The sequence below is a fragment of the Anser brachyrhynchus genome (genome assembly GCF_964034855.1).
Source record: "Anser brachyrhynchus genome assembly, chromosome: 2".
NCBI classification, from domain to species: Eukaryota; Metazoa; Chordata; class Aves; order Anseriformes; family Anatidae; genus Anser; species Anser brachyrhynchus.
Genome location: NC_137695.1, coordinates 35712247 through 35735151, shown reverse-complemented (window position 1 = coordinate 35735151; position 22905 = coordinate 35712247). Strand labels below are relative to the sequence as shown.

The 22905-nt window shown below is 43.0% G+C and overlaps 2 protein-coding genes and 2 long non-coding RNA genes across 21 annotated transcripts in view; 3 read left to right on the top strand and 1 right to left on the bottom strand.

Moving 5' to 3' along the window:
* The window catches only part of LOC308190067, a 14594-nt gene extending 8775 nt beyond the window's left edge, over window positions 1-5819 (top strand). The window contains exons 3-4 of one of the 2 annotated variants that reach the window (XR_013946829.1): window positions 1185-1488; window positions 1758-5819. This is a non-coding gene — a long non-coding RNA (uncharacterized lncRNA). Of the gene's footprint in view, window positions 1-898; window positions 1489-1757 lie in introns of both variants that reach the window. The other variant, XR_013946830.1, reaches the window with a different exon arrangement.
* Window positions 5414-19169, bottom strand: CBX3 (chromobox 3). Of its 5 annotated transcripts, XM_080580984.1 has the most exons (7): window positions 18245-18338; window positions 16826-16876; window positions 16252-16320; window positions 12826-12968; window positions 11252-11417; window positions 9763-9857; window positions 5414-8130 (listed from the first exon to the last, which is right to left on the bottom strand). In XM_080580984.1, the coding sequence occupies exons 2-7, from the start codon at window positions 16847-16849 to the stop codon at window positions 8004-8006; spliced, it is 624 nt and encodes a 207-aa protein (XP_080437110.1). In that variant the 5' UTR covers window positions 16850-16876; window positions 18245-18338; the 3' UTR covers window positions 5414-8003. The 5 variants fall into 5 exon arrangements, with proteins under 5 accessions (XP_080437110.1, XP_080437112.1, XP_080437111.1 ...); XM_080580986.1 differs by lacking the exons at window positions 16252-16320; window positions 18245-18338 and adding an exon at window positions 18858-19169; XM_080580985.1 differs by lacking the exon at window positions 16252-16320 and having other exon boundaries at window positions 18245-18352.
* Window positions 18409-22905, top strand: part of HNRNPA2B1 (heterogeneous nuclear ribonucleoprotein A2/B1) — a 14430-nt gene continuing 9933 nt past the window's right edge. For 9 of the 13 annotated variants that reach the window (XR_013946826.1, XR_013946827.1, XM_080580973.1 and 6 more), the window contains exon 1: window positions 18409-18669. Coding sequence is in view for 10 of the 13 variants with exons in the window: in XM_080580973.1 (XP_080437099.1) it covers window positions 18640-18669 (30 nt within the window). In the remaining 3 variants the exon portion in view is untranslated. Of the gene's footprint in view, window positions 18670-19281; window positions 19663-22905 lie in introns of those variants that run through there. The other 4 variants (XR_013946828.1, XM_080580967.1, XM_080580975.1 and 1 more) reach the window with 2 other exon arrangements.
* Window positions 19669-22158, top strand: LOC308190069. The gene is made up of 2 exons (XR_013946832.1): window positions 19669-19922; window positions 20705-22158. It is a non-coding gene; the product is annotated as an uncharacterized lncRNA (long non-coding RNA).

Genomic DNA, 22905 nt, shown 5'->3' with positions numbered 1-22905 from the left:
CCTCAGTTTCTGCTTATGCCTAAATTACTTCTTTCTGATTCCAAATTCCAAAATATATATTTTTTAGTTTTTTAATTACCTTGTAATCACCAGTGTGGATATCAGGGGAACTTCTGTGGTGGAAAGAGTGGTAAGAATTTCCTAGTCAAATTGCTACAAAACCCTTTGGTCTGGCCTTAGGATTAGTTGGTGCAGTAATGTTAGTAAGGAGGATTGCAATGTGTCCTGTCTTCAATCAGCTTGCGACAGGGGATTCCCTCGTGCACTTGGTACAATTTCAAATAAATATTTCCATGCTGCTCTGTGCTGTTCTCACTTCATTAGCACAATTAAGCAAGTCTTGTTACATGGATTTTTTCCCCATAAAGTTGCTGCATTCAAAATAGACGCAGGCAGTGAGCAGTCTGTACCGCTGTAATTCAGCAGTTTCAGATAGCAAGTAATACAGAGGATGATAAGGAAGAGTAGGAAGCCTTCAATTGTTTGAATTTCATTTCTCCAGTACTACAAAGTATCTTTTAAGTTCGTAATTGTGTCTTTGAAATGTCCTCCAGTACTGCTGGATTTATGTACATACATTGTCCTCCACAAATTCAAGTTTTAGTACTGCCTTTAACTTCAGTTTTGCCTTTGCAATGCACTGCCTAACAAATCAAATTGCCTCTTAAAAAAAAAAGCATCTCTTATTTTAAGAGAAGTTAATATCTATCATTTGAAAGAGTGGGGGACTAGGAATTGAGCCTGCAATGGTCTCAGCATTGTAGGGTTTTTGCAATAACCATAAGACATGAGAAATGCCCCATATGTCTTCTTTCCACGTAACATCCCCAGTATATGCTACAATCATTCCATCCAAATGGGTAAAGCTCCCTCCGCTATTTGCATCATTTTTCTTCAGCCACCTTGCTGCATCCTCAGCCTTGCATCAGCAGGTCAGCTCTGTGAGTCCAGTCCAGTATTTACCAGTGGTATTGCAAAAGGATGGGGAATGTTTCAGTCAGAACTGTTTCAAGTGCTATTTTAGCACAAGAACTTTCTTGGAAAGAGAGCGATTTATCAACGTGTAATCTTTCAGCCAGTTTGGAATATCTGCATTTTACGGAGGCAACATTTCCAACTGCTAAGAAACTTTCCCAAATCTGCTTACCAGCATTTGCTGCGGTTGTTTTGTTGTTCTCGCACAGGAAGCAAATGGATTCTCCTAGTGCTCAGCATTGCTACAGAACAGCTACCCTGCAGTCCCCATGTTTGCTGTCTGCTGCTACTCCACAGCTGTCCCAGATGAAATTAAACAGCTCCGGTCTCCTGTGCAAAAGTTCAGTAAAGCCAGTTAGATGCCAAGGGAGCAAATAGTAAGTTGGATCTCCTAGGACATCACACCACCACCAATGTGAATACCAGCCATGAGACTGGCAGCAGGAATGTAGCCACGGCTGTCACAAAAACCATCTTGAGAAGCTGTTATTTCTCACAAGAATTATTGGTGGGGTAAGCTATTCCATTACAATATCTTCTCTCCGCTAAGGGTTTGTAATATTAATTAATGTTACCTTACGTATTTATTCAAGTTTCAAAATGCTGCCAGAACTTAAATGTTATCATTTAGTCATTGTTCATCCTAACAATACATTTGGAAACTTCAGCATGGATGTTGCATGTCTGCCATGGGATAAAGAAAACCAGTGTCTCTTTATTCCAACCTTGAACCATAGTTACGCAGCTAATATTGAACACGTAATACTACCTTTATTCCCCAGACCCAGTTACTTCCCTCTGAATGAACACAACATCCTCTTAATGGGGGCACAAATCTTCACGACAGGAGCTCCGACTGCTGATCTACTGGCAGCGAATTGACTAGTCTCTAGAAAGCAGCGAGCAGGATTAGATTCCTGAAGGATGGCCCAGAACCATCTTGAGGGAAGTCACTGTTCACCTCTGAAATCCCCAGGGCACTGCTTCCCATTCCGTTCTTGGTACTCTCTTGTCCCAAGAGGAGCATCACAAGGAGAAGGCCGTACAGAAATATCCACTTTCACGATCCCTCTTCTCCAACGGCTGTCCCCGTTACACCACAGTGGACAGGGTACTGGCATCTTCCACCCCTTCAAGGTTGTCCACCAAAACGAGGCCATGCACCTGAAGAACTTTTTGGTATTCATGGCTTTCAGAAAGATGGTGCGCAGCGCTTTGGGGACGGCACCGAGACTCTCAGCAGCAAATTCACTGTGGAGCACTGAAACTGGAGAACGGCTACTTGGTTCATTTGCCCCCAGTCTGGAATATTCCAGTAGGTTGGAAACTGCATCCTGTGGTGCTGTCAAAGGTACAACACCGCAACACAGCACACAGGCTATGAGTTCTTCGCAGTGGGAACAACAGGCAACTTCACCTCCCGGGCATCATCGCCCTTCTGAGAGGGGAGGAACAGAGTGGGGCAACCTGCTGGTAAAACGCACCAGCCGCGGGTCCCTTCGGCCGCGACACTTTGGGGGAGTCAGCAGTGGGATGGCCGCAGGGTGGCTGACTCCCTGCAAGGCTCCAGACACCTTACGGGTCATACACAAGCAGGTGTGCTTGCAGAGCTCCTCTGGTTCCCCATCACGGGTTCCTCAGGGTCTCCGCAGGCAGCACGGGTGCAGGCACCCCACCTGCTGGAGAGGACAGGGTGCAGGCAGATGCACGACTCAGCCTGGAGTGCCATCTGTTGAATCACCAGGCACGCTTACATGCTTAAACCCAGAAGCCGCATCTTGAATAACCCCACGAGCCAGTATCTCATTCAAAAAAGATATGCTTAACTATTCTTTTTTTCCTAATCTGAGGGGAAAGCATACATTTTCTGAGCAGTGATCTGCAGAATACTGACATCCTAGGGTCTGTGACAAAACAACAGAATTTCAAAGGGAAGCCCATGAATTCTGCAGATATGCAATCTCCCAAATATATATATATATTTAAATCTAAAATCTACAGCGTATTATTCTATTAAAGCAAAAGCTTTAAACACCTCCACCTGGCTTATTAATACTATAATTATTAACACTGGAGTGGCACTCAGGCGAATGGAAGTGTTTCATCTGGCTTTTGTTCAGAAATGGTGCATCTTCCCTACGTTACCTGGGCTCCATGATGGAAGAAGCAAATGGTTTCAGTTCTTTAGCTTCTCAATATATTTAGCGTAAGCAACATTTCGCGGTTCTAGGAAAACCGGCATCACAATTAATTCCCTGTCTTTTGATTGTTATTTTAAAAGGTGGGGTAGTAGTTCAAGCATTCTTTGTATTTCAGACATTAAAGAAAAAAAATTAGCAGTCTCATTCTGTCCGACTTTCAGTAATATGCCTTTTCAACACGAAGACAAAACTTTCTGATTGTTGACCAAGACTCAGAGCTTTTTGAGGAAGACTTTGAAGCAAAAATACATACACATCTCGACTCTGTGCATAACAGTGCACCTGAAGGAAACCATTTTGGGGAAGGAGGAATTCGATCTAGAAGCTAGCGATGCCTCCCCTGCTCCAGAAAATTGGAGTGATTGGTACATTCAATAAAGAAAAGAAAAGTAACCCTGCCTTCTAGTACAACACCCAGAAGGGCTATCCTTTCACCAGGTAAAAATTCTTTTTGCAGACAGTGCAATGAACGTAAGTACTTGACCACTTACTAAAACCATCATCTAATAAAAAATTTCATCGCAATAGGTTATTGCATTCTCCAACACCACACCATCAACACCAGTGTCTTTAGACTTCAGAATATGAGCTCCCAAATGGATGGTGCCATCTGGAGCACTGGGAATCACATCCAATTCTCTCACCATGTAAATGTTAATAAATCCCACAGCACCTTCCAAGGAAGAAAAGCACCCTTCCTTCTTGTACGGGGGTAGATAAATTGCAGGCTCTTTCTCTGGGAGAAATGCTTCAGTTTTGCTTTGCATGCACTGCTTTTAGCTTAAACCATTTACTGTTTGAAATAAGAGCTCAGAATGTTTCGATACAAGTCCCCGAAATGGATTTTGGGAGATGTTTTCCATTTGAACTTCAAAAAGCTCTGATGTTACCCAAGTTGACCGCTGGAATTGTCCTAACGGCGGCACGAGCACCGTAAAGCTCAAAGCTTCTGCAGCCTCCTGCCAGGTCCCGCTGAGACGCAGGTACCACCAAACACTTGTACATCATGTGCTGCCGCAACTGAAGTCTGGGAAAACAGCAGAACGCTATTAGACTGAAATTCCCTGTAAACAGCACACATTTGAGAAAGATAAAAACAAGTAGTCAGCATATTCGCTCTGCAAAATGAAGCGCTGTGGCACAGCTCCTCGAGCTACCAGAGATACATCTTCATAAACCAGCAGAAGCGCGGCTCTGCTTGGCCCTACGAAGTTTTGGTGCACTTTGGCTTGCAAGGTGCAGCCAGTCTGTGCAGCAGGGTGTTTCATGTGGGGGAGGCACCTCTCAAACTTGGGGGCATCTGGCTCGGCTGTTAGTCGGGGTTGAGAGGCCTCCCTCAGCAGAGCAGACATGTCTTAATGGAATCAGTTCAATGCAAAAGCTGAGTAAAAGGAGGTGGTGTTCGGTGAAGAAATTCCCAACTGAAAATATCAAAGGTAAGGAAAATGCTGAGGATGTTGCAGACAGCTTTTAGAACAGGGAAGGGGGACAATCTTTAAGAGTGCCAGAGCCTAATTTAGGTGAGTAAATAATAAGATAAATAATAACTTGCAGTTAAACAAAAAACGTTCTCTTTACACTTGAAATTACAGCAACTTACATTGAGTCCTAAATGTATATAATCCATTAAGAAGACTTCAAGCAGTTTTAAAGAGAACTGGATCATGAATCCAGAATTATCATGAAGCATATAAAATTGGTTTCTGCTGAACTGATAGAATTAACTTGCAATGCTGGTTGCTTATTTTGCATATACTAAGAACATTCATTTTATTCCATTTAACAGCAGTTCTGCAATTAGTTCATTAAGGAGCAAGCCAGTCAAAACTAAAAGATGATATTTTTTCCCAGTGAAGAAGAACTGGGTCGTGAGAGGTTGATGCCACAATTAATTACAGTTTAAATTTGGGAAAACCTAGCACTACCTATAAAGAACACATGCTGGTAAAACTCTTCAGCTGGAAAACTGATTGAAGTTAAAATTTCTCAACAAGAATAAATGTGGTTGTGTTTAAACAGAGTATTTTCTTCAGTCAGGGAGAGGAGTAGTATAGGAGCAGAGACAACTAAATACAACTTCTTGGGGGGTGTGGGGGATGCTTTGGGGGTGGGTTGTGGGGTTTTGTTTTGTTTTGGACAGTAGCATCAACACAGAAAGATCACGAAAAGACAGCCTGCAATCTTTGTTTCAGTATGAAGAAGGACAATGAGCAGAAACCTCCGCACAACTCACTAACTACAGAAGATATTTCATTTATTTAATCAGTTAATTTTAAATTAATAACATTTGATAATGTCTTTTTGCATATGTACCCAGCACATTCAGCATAATTTTACATAACTTGTAACTTTAAAGTGTTGCATTTCATTACCGTCAAAATGCAGTTTGACACAAATGGAGGGGAAATAAAAAGGAAACATACCAGTCAGCATTTCTACCATCATAATGTAAAAAATTAGATTTCTAAGTGTATAACAAGCCGTATAGTATTTCAACGTGAATACAGTGCATTTTTACAGATAGTCAGAAGGAAGAACCAAATATAATGTAAAAGCTGTATCTAGATGCAAAACCACATTTTAAAGGTTACAAATCATTGAGCATCAACCTTTCAACAAAAACCTTTACGTCTACCACTTACAATAACCAATAAATTGACTTTTTAACCTATATTGATTCAAATCAGCAACTTCTTATAAACTTGATATCCACACTTGAAACAATGTAAAGAAACGGCAAAGTTCAGACAATCAAACACAAACTTGAAAATGACTACCTTAAGACTCTGAACTGAAAACCACTTCATACTGAAGAAACAGGCAGGAAAATGCATGCTGCTTTAGGATTCTTGTTTAGTCTGTCTATTTCTCAGACAACTGGGTAAAAAAGCAATGATTTAAGAATCCTATACATGAGGTGTGTTAATATTCCTAATAGAGGCCCCAAAGAATTAAGCCATGAACTCTGTAGAAGACTTGCACATATGACAAATGCAGGGTAATTTGTCAAAGGAAGAGGCAAGAGAAGCTAGCTAAGCAGTGAAATTTATCATTAACTGGAGTAAGGGAACCCCTGCACTAACACAGATAGCAATTTTTTTTTTTCCCCACAGCCACAAACAGTGACTGAACTGTGCCCAAATCCAGTAAGTAAAAATCTTGACAAGGCAGTTACATATTAAAAAGGTAATTTAGCATCAGTTTAACCACCCATGTTTAACTGCAATTAAGTGTTTTACAAGTTTTAATTCACTACGTAAATGGCTTTTGAAACTACATGAGAACAAGTATTTTTAGTCATGATTTATGAAACTCTATCAAAAGAACATCAAGCATAGATTAAATTCCTTCATTTGCTCTTCAAAATACCATGTGAGGTTTCCAGGAATATTTTTATGCATTTTTTTAAAAAAACTTTCTAAGAAAGCATACTGAGGGAATCTTAACCATCTCTCCTAGGACTCTGCCAGTAGCACATTACACGATCATTTTAGTCAGAACTCTAAACTGAGAGGAATTCTGAAACAAGGATGGCCATTGAGAAACAAAGAGGCAAAGCTCAAGGCAAACTCTGCCATAGTAATCAGAACACAAATAAAAGAACAAGCACAGATGAAAGCAAGTGAAAAGTGGGAATGACAACTGGAAAAAGAGTGGAAAAAGGCAACTTTCTTCCTCCTGAGTTCCCCACCCCTTACCTTGGCCCTTCTGAGGGCATTCCCCAAGAAGCAGATAATAAACTCATTTTAAAATTTAATCAGGAAGAGAAACAAAGTCTCGTTTAAAGCATATGACTTAGAATCTTGATTAAAATATTAGACTTTAAAGGCAGAGGGCTATGTAAGTATTTTCAGGCCACTGCTTGAAGCATAATTCTACCTGAACCATTGCTAGTATAGCCCTGTATTAAGACCTGAAATTAGAGCAAAGGCTGACGCTGTCAACAGATCATTTTTTTCCCCCAATACAACCACAGAGGCCACTTGGCCTTGTGACCGACAGCCATACCCAGGCCGCATGGCTACCATCTGTGACTTAAACAAGTACCAAAACACATTCATTTCACAGCACAAAAAAGTTGGCCCTTCCTGACTGAAAAAAAATTATACCTCAGGCACTGTTCACCAAAAATACAGAGAACCAAAGCCTGGTACTAGTCTGGTATTGTCCTTACAGAGTAGCAGTGGAGTAATATTAATCAATCTACCCCCAAAAACAACTTACAGTTAAATACATTACGAATTGAGAGCTTAACATATCAAAAGTTCAGAAATATCATACCGCTTCAAAAGAGTCACAGCCTATCAGTATAAAGGAAGAATATAAAACTATTTTATTGACCACTGTTCACCAGTATTTACAATAAAGTAAACAATATACAGTCTGATAACATTCAAATTACTACAAAGTTAGTTTTCACCTGGTCTTCTTGGGACCAAGTGATCCCAAATACTAAAAAGAATGATTCTACAGGTTTTAAGGGCTAGGTTTGGGTAAAGAAGATACATGCACATCAATAGTATAGAAGACTACAAAACATCTGTGAGCTTGTTTAGACATTCATTATGATTCCGTAATAACTATGGAAGTTTATGAATGTTTTATAAAAGCTTTTACCTAATATGGAGGAAGTAGTAGTATCAAATGCTCTCTCATGATAAATGAAACAAGTTGCAGAAAGCTTTTATTTACTTGCTGTTGATGCAAAACACACTACTTCAAAAAAATATCAAATTTGAATCCTGTTAGAATGTATGTTTCTCACATTGCTAATAAATCAAATTTCAGGTTTTAATATTCATATATATAAAAAAGCAATGCAAACAATTATTGTGCTTCATCTTCTGGGCATGAATGCCAAGTTAGTCGCTCTTCATAAAAAGCGATTACGATCTGAGGACACTTCACGTTAGCTTCTTTGGCCAGCACCAGATCTGCCTCATCAGAGTCTTTCCTGATGTAGAAGAGAGGGGGATTTAAGAAAATGCATAATTATTAATTCAGTAACTTATTTTCATACCAGGGTGCTTTAAATTATTTTAACAACAATGGGTTTCAGGAAGCATACATATTCATAGAAACTTAGCAGCTCTTTACGCATCATAAAATTCTGAAGAGTATTGGCTAGAAATCAGTTTTCAGTATTTCTTTCACAACAGCTATCAATAATCTCCATGCTAATGGCGAGATTTCATAGCCATATCTTCTTCCCCTTCTCATGTTCTCCTATTTTAAGGAAAATGCTGTTCAAAGGCAACCATTCATACTGTTACCAATTGCAGTACGTAATGAAGTAAGTAAAACCTTGCTAATTTTACTTTTAAAGCATAATCAAAACTTCAAAGTGAAACTTTTAACACACAATAGCATCAGTCTTAAGAGGTGCTATTTACATCCAAATTGTATTAAATGTTTATGCAAGTAACTTGCTGCATTTTATACTGCTATTCCTGGTGCTGTCTTGGGGTAACAAAAAAAACATTCCAATCTGACATGCTTCAGGCTCCTTTTTAAAGTGTATGCTGATTTTACAAATCAGCTTTGTGCTTACGTACTTACATCTACACTCGTTGCTTACAATCAGTTATGGAAAAACTAACCAATTGCAAGTGGACTAGACAAAAATATGCTCCTTTTTAATGTTTTCTTTTGCGTTTTATTCTGCCAACTATCCCTACAGAAATTTGAAGTCATGATCCACATTTTCCAACTCTGAGTTCCACATACTAAAGAGAATTCGAAGAGTCAGAAGGGAAGCAGAATCTTCCCATGCACTGATCTTCAACAGTCCAGGTACACTGTATGACAAACTGATTCTCTGGAAACCACTCAGTTTGACACCATTCAAAAAACCATGTCTTTCTCAAAGGCTGTTGAAAACCATCATTCTTATCACCCCTACCACCTTAAGAAATCTGCCCCCCAGCAAATGCTAATTCAATCTCTTCTATTCTCAACACTGGAAAAAAAAATTACCCTACTTATTCACTGCAGAAAGACAAGTCTTCTGCCAACACACTAGCTAATGGCACTGTTTTCCCCCTACCCTCCCAACACCACGAACTCCCCCCATCACTTTTCCCCTGTTATAGGCCCATAATGGCAAACTCTTCCTTCACATTGTTTCTTCATCACAATTTCAGCTTCCTCCACTAGTTGCTTCCAACTTTCTATCCGGATGATTGCATGCAGAACAGTAGGCACTATGTTTGATTCAAAGGTTGGCTATCCAGCAGCTAGATTCTGCTTATGTAAAAGCGGAGTTCGGCCTGCCATTCCCTCAGCAAAAACACTACTGAGATCCATCTTTTCCATACAAATACCATTTTCCCCATATTTTATCTGAATTTCCCTTTCAAATTTCTATTTCTGTAAAACTGAACCAAGAGAACCTAAAGCCATTTTGGTTCTGGAAGAAAGGGGGAGTAAGTACTGAGTGATTGCACAAGTTTTGTTTTTTTCTAAGAACACAAGGTTAATAAGCAGACCACCAGCATCTGCCTGCTGAAATGAAGTTTTTTCACCAGCTAAGTGCAACTGCCTGCCCTCCTGTAATACAGACCCGAACTATGGATGGAAGACTTACCATTTCATGAGGAACATAAGCTCTCCGCTGCTATCCGTAGCCCCAATTATCCGCTCAGGATCAAGACCCCTCGCAAACCCTCTTGGCTTATCAACCTATTGAGCAAGTTAGAAGATCATTATCTACTTCAAGATAAAATTGTATTTTGGCTTTAGAGCTAGATACATGCATTTGTCTGCATGCGTAACAGAACAAAACAAAATACAGCCTTACATAATTACAAAAGCTATGATTACATATAATAATTGCCTGAAGATGACTTTTTTTTTTCCTCATGACTGGTCTTCAGATCAAATCGTTCAGATGCAGAGCAAGAATAAAGGAATTCTACATCAATGTTTCTAGCAGTTATTTCTGAACGCTCAATAGATGAAACAAGCAATCTAAAATCCTTATAGTAGACAAAAAGACAAGGATGGCTATGAAAAGCAACAAAACGAGCAAAGCCAAAATGCAGTCCTGGCAGCGGGAAGAACCTATCCCTTTCAGCAGAACAACAGACTTGGGGATTTAGCTTGGCTTAAGCCAACTGTGCAACTGCACCCACAGGGAATACCTCAACTCCTCTTGGCTCACTGAGATCACACCAGTGCTGCAGAATATTACAACTGTTTCCTTTATTATTTCCTCTAGTTTCACAACATCCTTTTTCAGTGACCACTACTGCACCAGGTCAAGCCACACAACTGACTTTAAATACTCCAAATAATATTTTGTTTTCTGTACGTCAGTATTCCTTCTGATGCCTTTGAACACCACCCATTTTTGACAGCACACATCCAACAGCTGTCTTCAGTAAACCACTGCCATTGCCAACCAGCTTCAATTCAAATTTCTACAGTTTGAAAGCTTAGAGAGGAAAATGGGAACTACTAAACACACTTTAATACGTGCATTATTTTGCACTTACTAGCACTAAACTTACCATGTTCATTCATTCAAACTGTAGGCGAAACCCAAACCTTTACATGTAAAGGTAGGTTTTCTTCAGTCACCCTTTCTACACTTTCTCCACCATCAAGTCCAGCATAATCTAAATAATTGCCTGGTCTTCACATTTTGCCATCTTCCCACTTACCCATTTAATCATGTGCTTAATCATACAAAAGCCAGAACAGAACTTCACCTTGTTGCATTCATGAGCACTTTGCTCCAATACAAACTGACCCACTTCCCACTGTTTGTCAGTAACTCTCAACCAGTCTTACTTTTAATTATTCAACAAGCATCAGGGGACAACATCAAAACTTCTGGTCATATAGAGGAATGTCAAGCACTCATCTTTTACCCACTATTTTGACAGTCTCATTGACCACTATATATCATTACAATTTCCAACAACTGTTCCAGATACTGTGCAATTTTCACAGTTTTAAACCCACGTTTGTTTCCAATTCTCCAAGTCATGATAGAATTTTGAGGGCAAGGGATTGGATAGATAGGAAGAGACACAGGAGAAACAAAGCTTAGCGCACAAACATATACTTACAGAATCACGTTTTTTCTTTGATTTACTATCATCAGATTCACTATCTGACAAAGATTTCCTTTTGGCACCATCTGTTTTTTCTTTACCAGCTTTCTGAGAGTTCAGAAAAGCTTCAATTAACTCTGGACAATCTAAGTTTTCTTCAGGTTCCCACGTGTTGTCAGCACTGAAACATACACACATTTATATAAAACTAGGAAAAGAAGAAAAACATAAAGCTAGCCACATGGCTCACCTTAAGCAAGTCATTTTTTTCTCATTACGTAAGTCATCTTTCTTAAACCTAAGGATGCCTCTCTCATCATCTTTCACAACCTTCACATATGCAACATTCGATGACTGAAAGAAGTAAGCTCTGCTAGTGTGAAGAATATTGTTCAACTCTTCTTAAACTCAAGGTACAGAATAAGCAGCTCTGTTAAGTCCTTTGATCTTGGCGGGAGCTCAGACATTCAACTCTCGACCTACCCATTGAATTAAACTGACTCCCCTCCTGGCTCCCCTAAAGACTGTCCCTTCTACGTACCAGAAATGCTCTCAAAAGCAGTCTCTGAGCACTGAGCTTAACTGTATCTCCCTTCTTTGCTTGACTACAGAGAGCAAAGCTCCAGGTCTAGGGCTGGCTATTGCAAATGCTCCAGTCAGCATGTACTCCATTAAATAATTGTTTAAGTTGCCCATGAACATTTCCTACAACAATTAAGCACTTCACCAGAAATCCTCATGTATAAATACTGACACAGTACTACAGCACAAACAAGGTATCAACACATTGTTTTCAGTTACTAAAACATATTTTTACAACTTTAAACCAGACCCCTGCATACTAAACACACTGCTGTTTATGCAGTCATCTTTGCACAGATTTCAGGTGACAGAATTGCAGAAAGTTGCAATGCAACTGCTTTGCGAGACACACAACAATAAGGTAGCTGCACATGTAACTACTTATGTTCAAACGCTAGGTTATATGAACATTCGGTGCATCCCCTTTTTTCAGCTGGTAAAGCACAGTTGTGCTTATACAAGGTCTGGGAAAGAGACTGACAGGTACCTTTTGGGTATGTCTAATTAAGGCAACCATGACAGAGAATTCCTTTTCTAAATTCATCTAATTCAAGAGAAGTTCAAAAAAGTAAACAATAAGCAAAATATCTGCCTTGAATGCACTACTTCAGAGCTGCCTACAGTTTGAATCCCTGCAAAATTTATTTCTCAGAAATAACATTCGTTCCATCCCATGTATAAGTGTACCTATATTATGACAACTGTCAGTCTAGCTTACCTTGATAGATATTGACACAAGCTAAATCAAAGAACAATGGCAAAAGAATGATCACCGAAGACTTAGTAGGAACCTTGGAGCATTTTTACGAAGCATGAACACTAGGCTAGATATCGTCTATTTTATTTTCATACTTGACTGCCCCACTTGAATACGTTTATGGATGCCCTCCCCTTTCCACTCTTTAAAACGCATCCCCCACCATCCAACCCCCCATCCACGCAGCTATTTCAAACAGATGGTTAGTATTTAGCATTGTATCAGAAAAAAATACTGTGGAATGCCTTACTCTGTAAAGCCTTTCCATTTCAAGTAGTATTCCACCTTTCCATTCACAACACGTCTGTCCAGGACTTTCTCCACAACAAATTCTTCAGGCTCCGCCTCTTCAACTTTTTTACCTTTGCCATTTTGTTTCTTTCCCATTTTGTGCTACAAAAGAAATTCAGATTGCCATTATTCATTCTCCCGCTTTACAGTTACTTCACTGGCCAAATCCAACTTTGGTCAACAAACAGCAAGGAGTGGTGTACTTATTCACAGTATAGCCAGAAGCTCAGACTCCTTTCACGTTAGTGCATGAGGTCGGGTAACCTGAGCAAGACATGTTAATATTTTGGGTTTTCTTCAGTCACTTAACAAGATACCCAACACTTAACAACAGTTTTTATAAAGGTGAAATATTTTTGTCCGTACAATCAGTGCCTCCACTCCCCTTATAAATTTCATTCCCAGTGCTACATGCTTGAAATTTTATAAAGCTTCTGTAAGTTAACTCTACGCCTGTGAAAGGGCAGAGGGCAAGAAACAGCGTAAGGCAGAGTAAAGAAAAGTAATAAGGGAATTGTGAAAATGCATAAAACAGAAAGGGGATGCTACTCAAAAAAAAAAGTGGTTACTACGTTTTCCAAAAAAGGAGAAGCTGATGGGAGCAAAGTTTATGATGTAGTGCTACTATAAACAAAGTATTCAATAATGAGTGATAATTATTGAACAGGGTGCATGCTCCAGGATGCATGCTAGGAGCATTCAACTACTGCAGTCCCTTCTCATTCTTAGCCACGCACCGATGTAACTTACATTCAGGTGTCACAAAGGTGCCAAACTTTAAGACAGCTACACTTAAAGTACAGCACTTAACATGTAAATGAAGTTTTGCTAACTTTTAAGTGTTTTAAGTTTACATTTGACACTTTAAATAATATTCTTCAAGTTCTTAAAATAAATATTACATCCACATCATCCTCAAGGCATTCCCAGTTTAATAAGGCACAATTTAATAGTTATAGAAGGACACATTTCAGAATTTCCTTGTTTGCAGTCTCGAAAAGGTTGGAACAGGTCTGTAACCTTGTCATATCACATTTCTGGAGCATTAACAGACCAAGAACAGTTTGGTTGCCATTTTGGATTGCTCCTTATAGGGAAATTGTTAAAATGGCAGCCAGAAATTAACGGGAAAATTATTAAGCTCCAAAAAACTATACAGTCATGCAGCACCCTAAATGAGAACTACTTCCTCACTAATGCACTTCCTACATATCAGAAACAAACAAGCAAAAATCATGGATCACTGATGTTTATGGCATTTTTCTAGCCTTCTCTAGAATTAACGTGGGTTAGTTTGCGAATACTGTGAAGCAATTTTGAAACTAATTTTTAGACTTTGCAGAATTTTGTCTTGATGTGGTGAAAGGCAGAAAAAAAATATCGGTTAGGCGCAAAGAAAACTGTCTTCTTTTTGCAAACTGAAGAAGCTGATTCTGTCTTTCCAAAGCCTACTCTTTGTGCTCTTCCTTTTTTTGTAATCAATTTTTCCTCTCCCTCCCCAAAATACCTTTACTCTGGTTAGCAACCCATAAACTGAAGGTGCAAACAACGAAGTAAGGCAAGGAAAAGGTTTGAGTTTCCCTTTCAAACAGCAATTTTCTGTATACAACTTGTGTGACGCTTGTTTTGATTTGGGAGTATAGAAGGGATTATTTAAAACAGAGCATGTACTTCCAATTAGATTTTAACTGCCTGCATACTCCAGGTGTATTTTGGAACACAGTATTCATGTCTGAGAAGCGTCAACTCAACCACACTGGCTTTTTTTTTTTTGCCTGCACATGAAAAAAGAACGCAAGACCGAAATTAAGTAAAAACATGAATATGCCCAACTCACCTAAGAAGGCTGCTTATTTTAAGAAATTAAAGTATTAAAAAGAGAAATGGGTAGAGATGAGGAAAACAGCAACAAAAAAAAAAGCAGGAAAAAAAGTGACACAGACTCACTATAGCATGGTATTATCATACTAAATACTGGCAATGAAGCAAGCAGGCTACAGGTAGAACATCTCGATCTGTGTTCCCTGTTGGACTGAATTTCTCTAATTCAGCGGAAGACCATTTTCTAATATTGTTTTCAGCTTCACTCATTCTTGTCACTTAAATGGTTTGGACCTCTGTATGAAAGTAACCTCTTTATTTCTGAAAATTTTAAAGACTTTAAGTATCTGTATAATCTTCCATAGAAGAAAATGAACATTACGGGATCTGCTTTTTTTTTTTTTTCCTTGAAGTTCAGTAAGCAAAAGCAACGTCAAGGGTACGTTGTTTTTTGTTTTATATATTAGGGGTTTAATTACATCTTCTGAACAGCACTACCTTCCAAACTCTTCTTGAGCCTTTCCAACCTAGTAAATAATATCTAACTGCAGTACCTGGAGAAATATTGAACGTTCATTAAAGAACTCTAAGTTCTGAGATTATACAAGCCCATGCAAATCTCAGCTTACAGGTGAGTGCAGCAGCTGACTCAAAAGGTAGAAATGTCCAATAGAGCCCCGAAAAGTCCCTTCTTTAGGGTGACCTGTTTTGAGAGTTAACTTGGGCATTTAACCACTGGATACTCATCTGTGGCGCATTTCCCACTCTGCATTCAGAAGCTACGTGTGCCAGATACAGATGTTCCTCAGTGGATAATCGCTCTTTCTCTGAGGGGCAATATTAGAACGCTGACATGACATTGTGGTGAAGTGTTTCAAGATACAAGAGGTAACAAAATCAGAATTACAGTTCCAGAGCTGAGCTATCCCCTAATATATGTAGGTTTCGCATAAACTACAAAATGAAGCAGAATTAGTTACGGTTCCCATGGGAACCATAACTGATTTTCCTGACCTGTGCAGCAAAACCCTGAACAACATCAAAATATTAAAAATACTGCATTCACAGACTCTTCCCCATCCCTGAGGCACCTCCTCCCTGGGCTGGCTAACCACTACACTTCCTCAAATTAGGGAAAAGCGGGCTATCAATTACTGACATAAAGTTCAGACATTCATCTTGATGAAATCCTTACAGCTGTTTTTTATCATATCATGTAAAGCAAGCACCGCGCTGCACTGTGAAGCCATGAGTTGATGCAAGTTTTTAACGTGCCTCAATCTGGGTCAATTAGCAACCATTTTAGGAAATTTAAGAACCGGCCTTTTGAGCGCATTGCAAGTCAGTTGTTCTGCCACCCAAATGGTGACTTGTGTATATGCATTCTTCCTTAGCTCCCTGCCTCAAGCATCCTTGGATGCATCTCATGCTCTATTTTTTCAGTTCTTTCACACACGTGTATCTATGCATATATATAAAATAACTAAATTAAATGGCAATTAAATCAACTTCTGCAACCAACTGCCCTTAAAAGTTCATATTTTAACATCAAGCAAAGCTTTACAGGACTTGAGATCCACGAATGCATCATTAAAATGGTCCAGGAGGGGTTTGCATCTGATAATCTCTGCTCCTATGAAATTCAAAGAAACTGTTATTTGTTAACAATCATTTTAGAGGGCATCTTAACTAAACCACATCATTTCCCAATAGTTATTTTTCTTCTGTAAGGACTGCCTTTTCTCAGACAATTAGTTTTTCCTGAATAAACTAGAAGAAATTAAACAAATACATTACTCTTGTTTCATTTTTACATATACGATAAATTACATGGTATCCTGAAAGGAGGCTAAAAAAATCCTTAATGTTTTCTACTGTAGGACACGTGAAATTGTGCAGAGCCTTTTTTTTTTTTTTTGGTCTTTTTCCCAATGCATCTCTGCAGAAATGGCAGATTTGTTAAAGCCAAAGATAATGTCCTTTCTAGTAGCCTTACTTTCTGGATCTGAATTTTTGGTCAGAACAATGCTGGGGAGGGGAGATGTGGATGTATCTTTTAAATGGAGATGCCAAGTTATAAGTTTGAAGAAAAATATGTTGATTAAATCCTTACATACTTTAGGTGTGCATGAACTTACCAATGTAGTTTTATTGGAGGCCATTTTTATTGCAGACTTGCAGAGCTTTTACTAGAAAAATGCATGACAATTAAAAGGAAGTTTACATTACTCAAAGAAAGGCATCCCAATACAAGCATGGTCCTTGTTCCAACCCCCATGTATTCATTGCATATAACATTTCTAACACGGATTAAATCCAGAACAAAAAGTAGATTACTACTTTGTCCGGCATAACCCAGCAACACACTTTTACCTAGCCAGGATAACTGACACTTACAAAGTGGTACATATGGTTGAAAAAAGGCTTTTCCCAAGGCCTACTAAGGCACAGAGATGTTTCTAGGGAAAAGGGGGAGGACCATCAGGGATGCTTATTTCCTTAAACCCAATGGAACAAGAGTTCAGATTCTAGCAGTTAATTAAAACACATACTTGGATGTGTTAACTGTGAATCTGGCGGGGAGCAGCTACACATCTGCAGTGTAACAGAGTCACCCATCACTCTTACGTGGTAGTGAGTCCTGATGAGCAAGTATTTATCTTAATGCAACTGTAACGTTGCCTTCTGATTCTCATTATTGCAAGAATTCAGGTCCTACGCCAAAATTAGCTCAGCTAAGGTGTACAGATTTCACCTGGGCAGATTTAACCTGTGTCGACCACAATCCATCCCCTTTTCCACGACATTTCTCATTACCGGCCACCTCTTTCAGCGTGCATTACCCCTGCCCCACTGCCAACTATTAAACTTAAGAATTCCACATAAGCCAGGGCAAGGCAAAAGAGAGAAGTCCTCCGAGGCCAGCCAAGCCCCCCGGGCTCCCCAATCCCGCCCCGTTCTCCTCCGGCAGGCCCGGGGCGGCGGGAGCAGGGCCCTCCGGGGGCCCCGGCGCAGCGGGGCTCGCCTCGTCCGCGTTTGAAAGGAAGGAGAGAAGGGGGGGGGGGGGGGGGGGAAGGGGAAGAGCCAACAGCGCTAACGGATAGGAAAATAAATAAATAATAACGATTAAAAAAAAAAGGGAAATAGTGTGTGTGGGGGGGTGCTGCACCCCGGGGGCCCCCCCACCCCACCGCACCCCACCCCGCCACGTTTCCCCCGGCCGGAGGCTGCTGGCGGAGGCCGGGCTGCGGAGGCCGCCCCTCGGCGCTGGCGGGCTCCGGCTTTGTCTGCCCGGCGCCCCCCTTCCTCCTCCTCCTCCTCCTCGTCCCCCCCCCCCCTTCCTGCCTCCCCCGCGGCACAGCCCGCGGGGCCGCCCCCCTGCCTCCCCCTCCCCGAGGCCTGCCGCGGATCCCGCCGAAAGGGAAAAAAAATATACATATATAAAAATAAATATCAAATTAAAAAAAAGGGGGGGGGGAGAGGGGAAAGCGGGGTGCCGGCCCCGAGGCGGGGGGCCGCGGGGGGGAGGGGAAGGGGGGGAGCTGAAGGATACAGACTTCAATGGTGCTCGGCCGCGCCGCTCCCCCGTCTCCTCGCGGCTCTCGCCCTGCGCGCACTGAGCGGCGGCGGCGGCAGCGACATCCGAGGGGGCTGGGGCGGGGGGCGGGGGGAAGGCGGGGGGGGGAAGGGAGGGCGGCAGCGGCAGCCCAGCAGCAGCAGCAGGAGGAGGAGGAGGAGGAGGGGAGCGACGGCGCAGGGCGGGCGCGGCGGCGGTCGGGGCTGGGCTGGGCGAGCAGTGCGCGCCGGCGGCTGACGGGGCAGAGCGCACGCCGCCGCCTCCGCGCCAGCTGCGAGCTCCTACCGTCGTCGCCGCCGGCACAGGAGGGGGGCCAAGACGTCTCTCCAACGGGGGGCGAGCGCAGGACCGCGCCAGGCGTCCAAAAGAAGGAAGATGCCTCGCGGCGACAGGGAGAGCGACTGGGTGAGCGGCGCGGGGCGGCCGCCGCCATTTTGGCCGGCGCCGTGAGGGAGGCGAGGAGGGCGGCGGGGCCCTGAGGAGCGGCCCGGGGGGCACCGGCGGCGGCTGCCGGGGGTCTGTTGGCTGAGGGAGGAGGAGGAGGAGGACGAGGAGGAAGCGGGGGGCGGCCGCAGCGCCGTGCCGGCACTCACCCTTTGTCGCGGGGCGCGTGGAGAGGCAGGGAGGGAGGCAGGGAGGGGAGGGAGCGGCCCGGCGGCGCGGTGCGCCCCCCCGCAGCGCTCTCCGGGGCCGGTACCGCTTCTTCCCGCCCGGCCGCGAGGGGAAGGGGCCGCGCTGCCGGCACTGGGGGGGTAAAACAGCGTGATAGCCCCCTGCGGCTAATTATAGCCCCCCGCCCTGAGGTGCAGCGCTTCGGTAATTTCCGGAGGGGGGGGGGGGGGGGGGGACGACGCGGTGCCGAGCCGGTTCGGAGCCGCTCGGGCGCGTCTCGCGGGTCCCTTCCGCCGTCGGAAATTGCCGAGCGGGCTGCGCGGTCTACGGGCGCTGCGGCGTTTTCTCTCCGGAAATTGCCGAGCGGCCGTTTGGCCCGCTTCGGAGAGTTCCGGAAATTGCCGAAGCGAGGCGAATGGTCTCCCGGCCGCGCTTCGGCTCTTTCCGGCGGGTGCCGAAGCGGATGAGCTCGGCGGCGACGGCTCCTTCGGCTCATTCCGGAGAGGGTCATTCCTAGCGGAGCCGATGAGTTTTTATTACGTGATAAAAACACAGAGGGGCGTTACGCAGAAACACTGCCCCTTCGGATTTATCTAAGCTCCGGATCCGAGCTTTTTTTTTTATTTATTTATTTTTTAAACCGAGCCATCGGAAGGCAGGAGGAGGAGGAGGAGGGCGCTAGCAGTGCGCGGAGCTCCATTTCAAATTACGTAACAGCTCGGGCGGCCATTTCTGACGGGTTGCGCGGCGCTCCCGGGCAGGAACGCCGACACCATGAAGAACATGGTACGTGGGCAGGGCGGCGAGCGGCTCCTCAGCAGGACGGCTCCTCAGGAGGGCACCGAGCGAACCTCCCCGGGCCGAGGGGGGGGCGCGGAGCGGAGCTCCCGCCGCGCGGGGAGCGTTAGCGGCGAGGAAGGTTCTGGAAGCAGCCGTTGGTGCTGCCGCGCAGCCCTCAGGGGAGGAGGAGGAGGCGGCGGTGGATCCGCGGGCGGGCGGCGGGCTCGGGAACTTGGCGGTGGCTCCCGGCCCGGCCGCGGGGGCTGGTCAGGGAGCGAGCGCTGCCGGGCCGCGGTGGCGCCGCTAAGAAATGGCGGCGCGAGGGGGAGGGGGAAAATGGCGGCGGGAGGCCGAGGGGGGGGGGGGGGGCTGCGGTGCTGGGGTGTTTGCGGGGCGGGGAGCGGCTCCTGCGGGCTCTCCCCCCCCATAGATCCGCAGCGGTGGGTTTCCCCGCCGCCCCAGGGGTTCAGCTGGGGTCGGCGTTTCCGCAGTCCCTCCCTTTTTCCCTGCTCGCCTTCCCAGCGCACCGCCGTGGCTGCGGGCGGCGGCAGCTGCCGGGCGCCATTTTGCTCGCCCCGCTGCGGGGCCCTGCCGGCCTGGGCGCCGCCACATGGCGGAGCCGCCGCCGGGGCTGCGGGGGGAGCCGGCCTGCGGGACCGCGGGGGTCTGCTCCCTGAAGGGGGGCAGCGGGGCTACTGCCTGGGCCGAAGAGAGGGGAGAGCCTTCCTGCTTAGGGCCTGCCGGCCTTTTGGCGGGCTTGGCCATTAGCTGTTGCGAGATCCCACCCACCGCTCGCCGTTAACCGTTTTGGTTACTCGAGCTCCCGACTCCGCAGAGCTCTGCGGACAGCTCGGCGTGTTTATGCATGCCTTACTACTACGTGAAATGCATCTTACTGCTCTGATGGTCAATTTTCCAGTTAAGGCTTCACGTTTTTCCAGTCCTGTGAAGCGTCGATTTAAGGCTACGAGAGAAGGTTTAACACAAACTCTAATGAAGATGCCAAGGAGTTCATAACATTTTCTCTCTCATTCTGTTCCTGCCACAGCATGTACTATGGAAACTTCTAAGGAGGTCTTTCTTCTAGCTTTTATACTGGGGGGTGTGGGAAATGGGTAATGGGTTGTGGTGGTTTTTTTTTTGTTTGTTTGTTTGGTTTTTTTAACCAATTGAGTGCTTTCATCAAGATTCTGAGAGGGACTGGCTTAATTATACTTTATATCAGGGATGTTACCGGTTCAGCGTAAATTTAGGATTATCAAAGATTGCTGGACCCTAGTGGGAGTTTAATCCCAGATTGTAGTCAGAGTCTCCTAAAACTGATACGGTTAAGACAGTCCCTCTCCATTGAGCGGCTGTGCGTGTGTATGAGCGGAACAGCATGTTTAGGATATTGTCGCACAGAGATTCCATTTAAGAAGCAGTGAATTTCCTTTTTGCCATGTTCAGATGTGTGTGTTTAGATGTTGCTTCAGGTACAGCATGTGCTCTATGACAGATGTATGAATTCTTTGAAACTTCCTGGTGTTTTGCTACTCTGTTTAATGTTTATGAGTAATGCATGGTATATATTTGCCTTTTAAAAAGTGAGTGTAGTTGTTACAGCCATCTCAAAGATGGCATTACTTTTTGAAACTATTGAATTACTATTTTTAAAAGTAAGTCTAATATTTATTGGAAGAATCACTATGCCTTCTAAATTTGCCTGATTTTCACGTTTTTGTATCCTAGTTTTGTTATTAGACATAAAGGAATGATTTTATAGGGAAAAGTGTCTCCTGTGGGCCTAGGAAACTAGAAAGTAGTCCCTAATCTTTAAGCAGTTGTACTGGAGCAATTTAAAGAGAGGTTTTCTGGCACTTAGTTGTGGGTTTTTTGGCATTTAAGCAATCATTGCTTAAAATTTCTCTGCTAGTCTACTCAAATGAGGAATGATGGTGTGACTTAAGTCCGAGTGTGGTATGTAGCATGCTTTCCTTTATTCCATTTAGGAGATGATATGAAAGCATGGGATTCTTGCTTTAAAACTCAATTCGATCTAATTTTAGTCATCTGCACAGTGAGGAGATACTACTAGCTTCCTGTGTGTTTCTTAGAAGAAAAAATACTTGGAATCTGCTGTTGGATGTCGTGCTTTTAAGTGATACTGAAATCAAATTTTCTCAAATGCCATAGTTAATTGGAGGGGGAAAAAATAGATTTTATAACAGTTGAGTTCCGTGTCAGCTGGTAGTAGGCCAATAACAAAAACTGATCGGATGTTGTTGTCTCTAGTAATTGTGTTGTTCCACGTTACATGTTTTTACATCATGCCTACCTTTGACAACCTCAGAAACCATGTTGGTCTTCCTGTGGACTGGCTTAATGCTTTTGAAAGCATTTGTACACTGCACTTTTTTTTGCTTTCTAGATGTTACTTTAAAAAAAAAGGGAAATGTTCTTCATTTTTAGAGTGACCAACCAGTATGAAGCTGACATAATTAAACCTGGCAGGACAGTTGACTCTATCAAACAAGATGATGAAATTATTACGTTCTGTGAAAGGGGGTTAATATTCAGTGCTTTTTTTTTTTAGTTTGGTATTTGACATGTGGACTAGTGAAATCTATGATACAGTGGTATTCTTGCTTACAGCGATGTGCTATCTTCTTAGGATAAGAATATTTTTTAGAGGGTTGGAAGGTTGACATTTTGTGTTACAATATTGCATACAAAATAGTAAACGTAATACCTTGTTATTGGTCTTGGGCTTTTTTAAATGACACAATTGTTTTGTAGATAGTTCTGCTGAATAAGTTCAATGAAAATTGCTCTGAAAAGTAATAGTCTTTTATTGAAAACATACTTTGTACCTAAAAGGGAAATGTGATGTTTCCACTTAGTTCTGATATCCCTGATGTTGAGAGGGGATGCGGTTAGCACTAGCTCTGGTTCAGAATGCAAAATAAATTTTACAGGTGGTCTAGCTTCCTTCATTTTAATAATTAATGAGGGGATATGAATCAGTGACCCATTTGAGAACATATTTAGCCATATTTATTTATATTTGTTAATGCTTTGGTTAAATAGTATCCATGTGCAATAATTTGAGCCATAATGATTTTTAAAAATGAATGCTATCTGGAATAAAAAGAGGCAGTTCAAATGGATTTATGTTATTTCTAATGAGGACGCTTTGGTACTTCGGAGCGTTTTTTTCTCCAGTGGGGTTTTAAAAGGTGTCTGATACCGGTCTTTGAGAGGACTTTT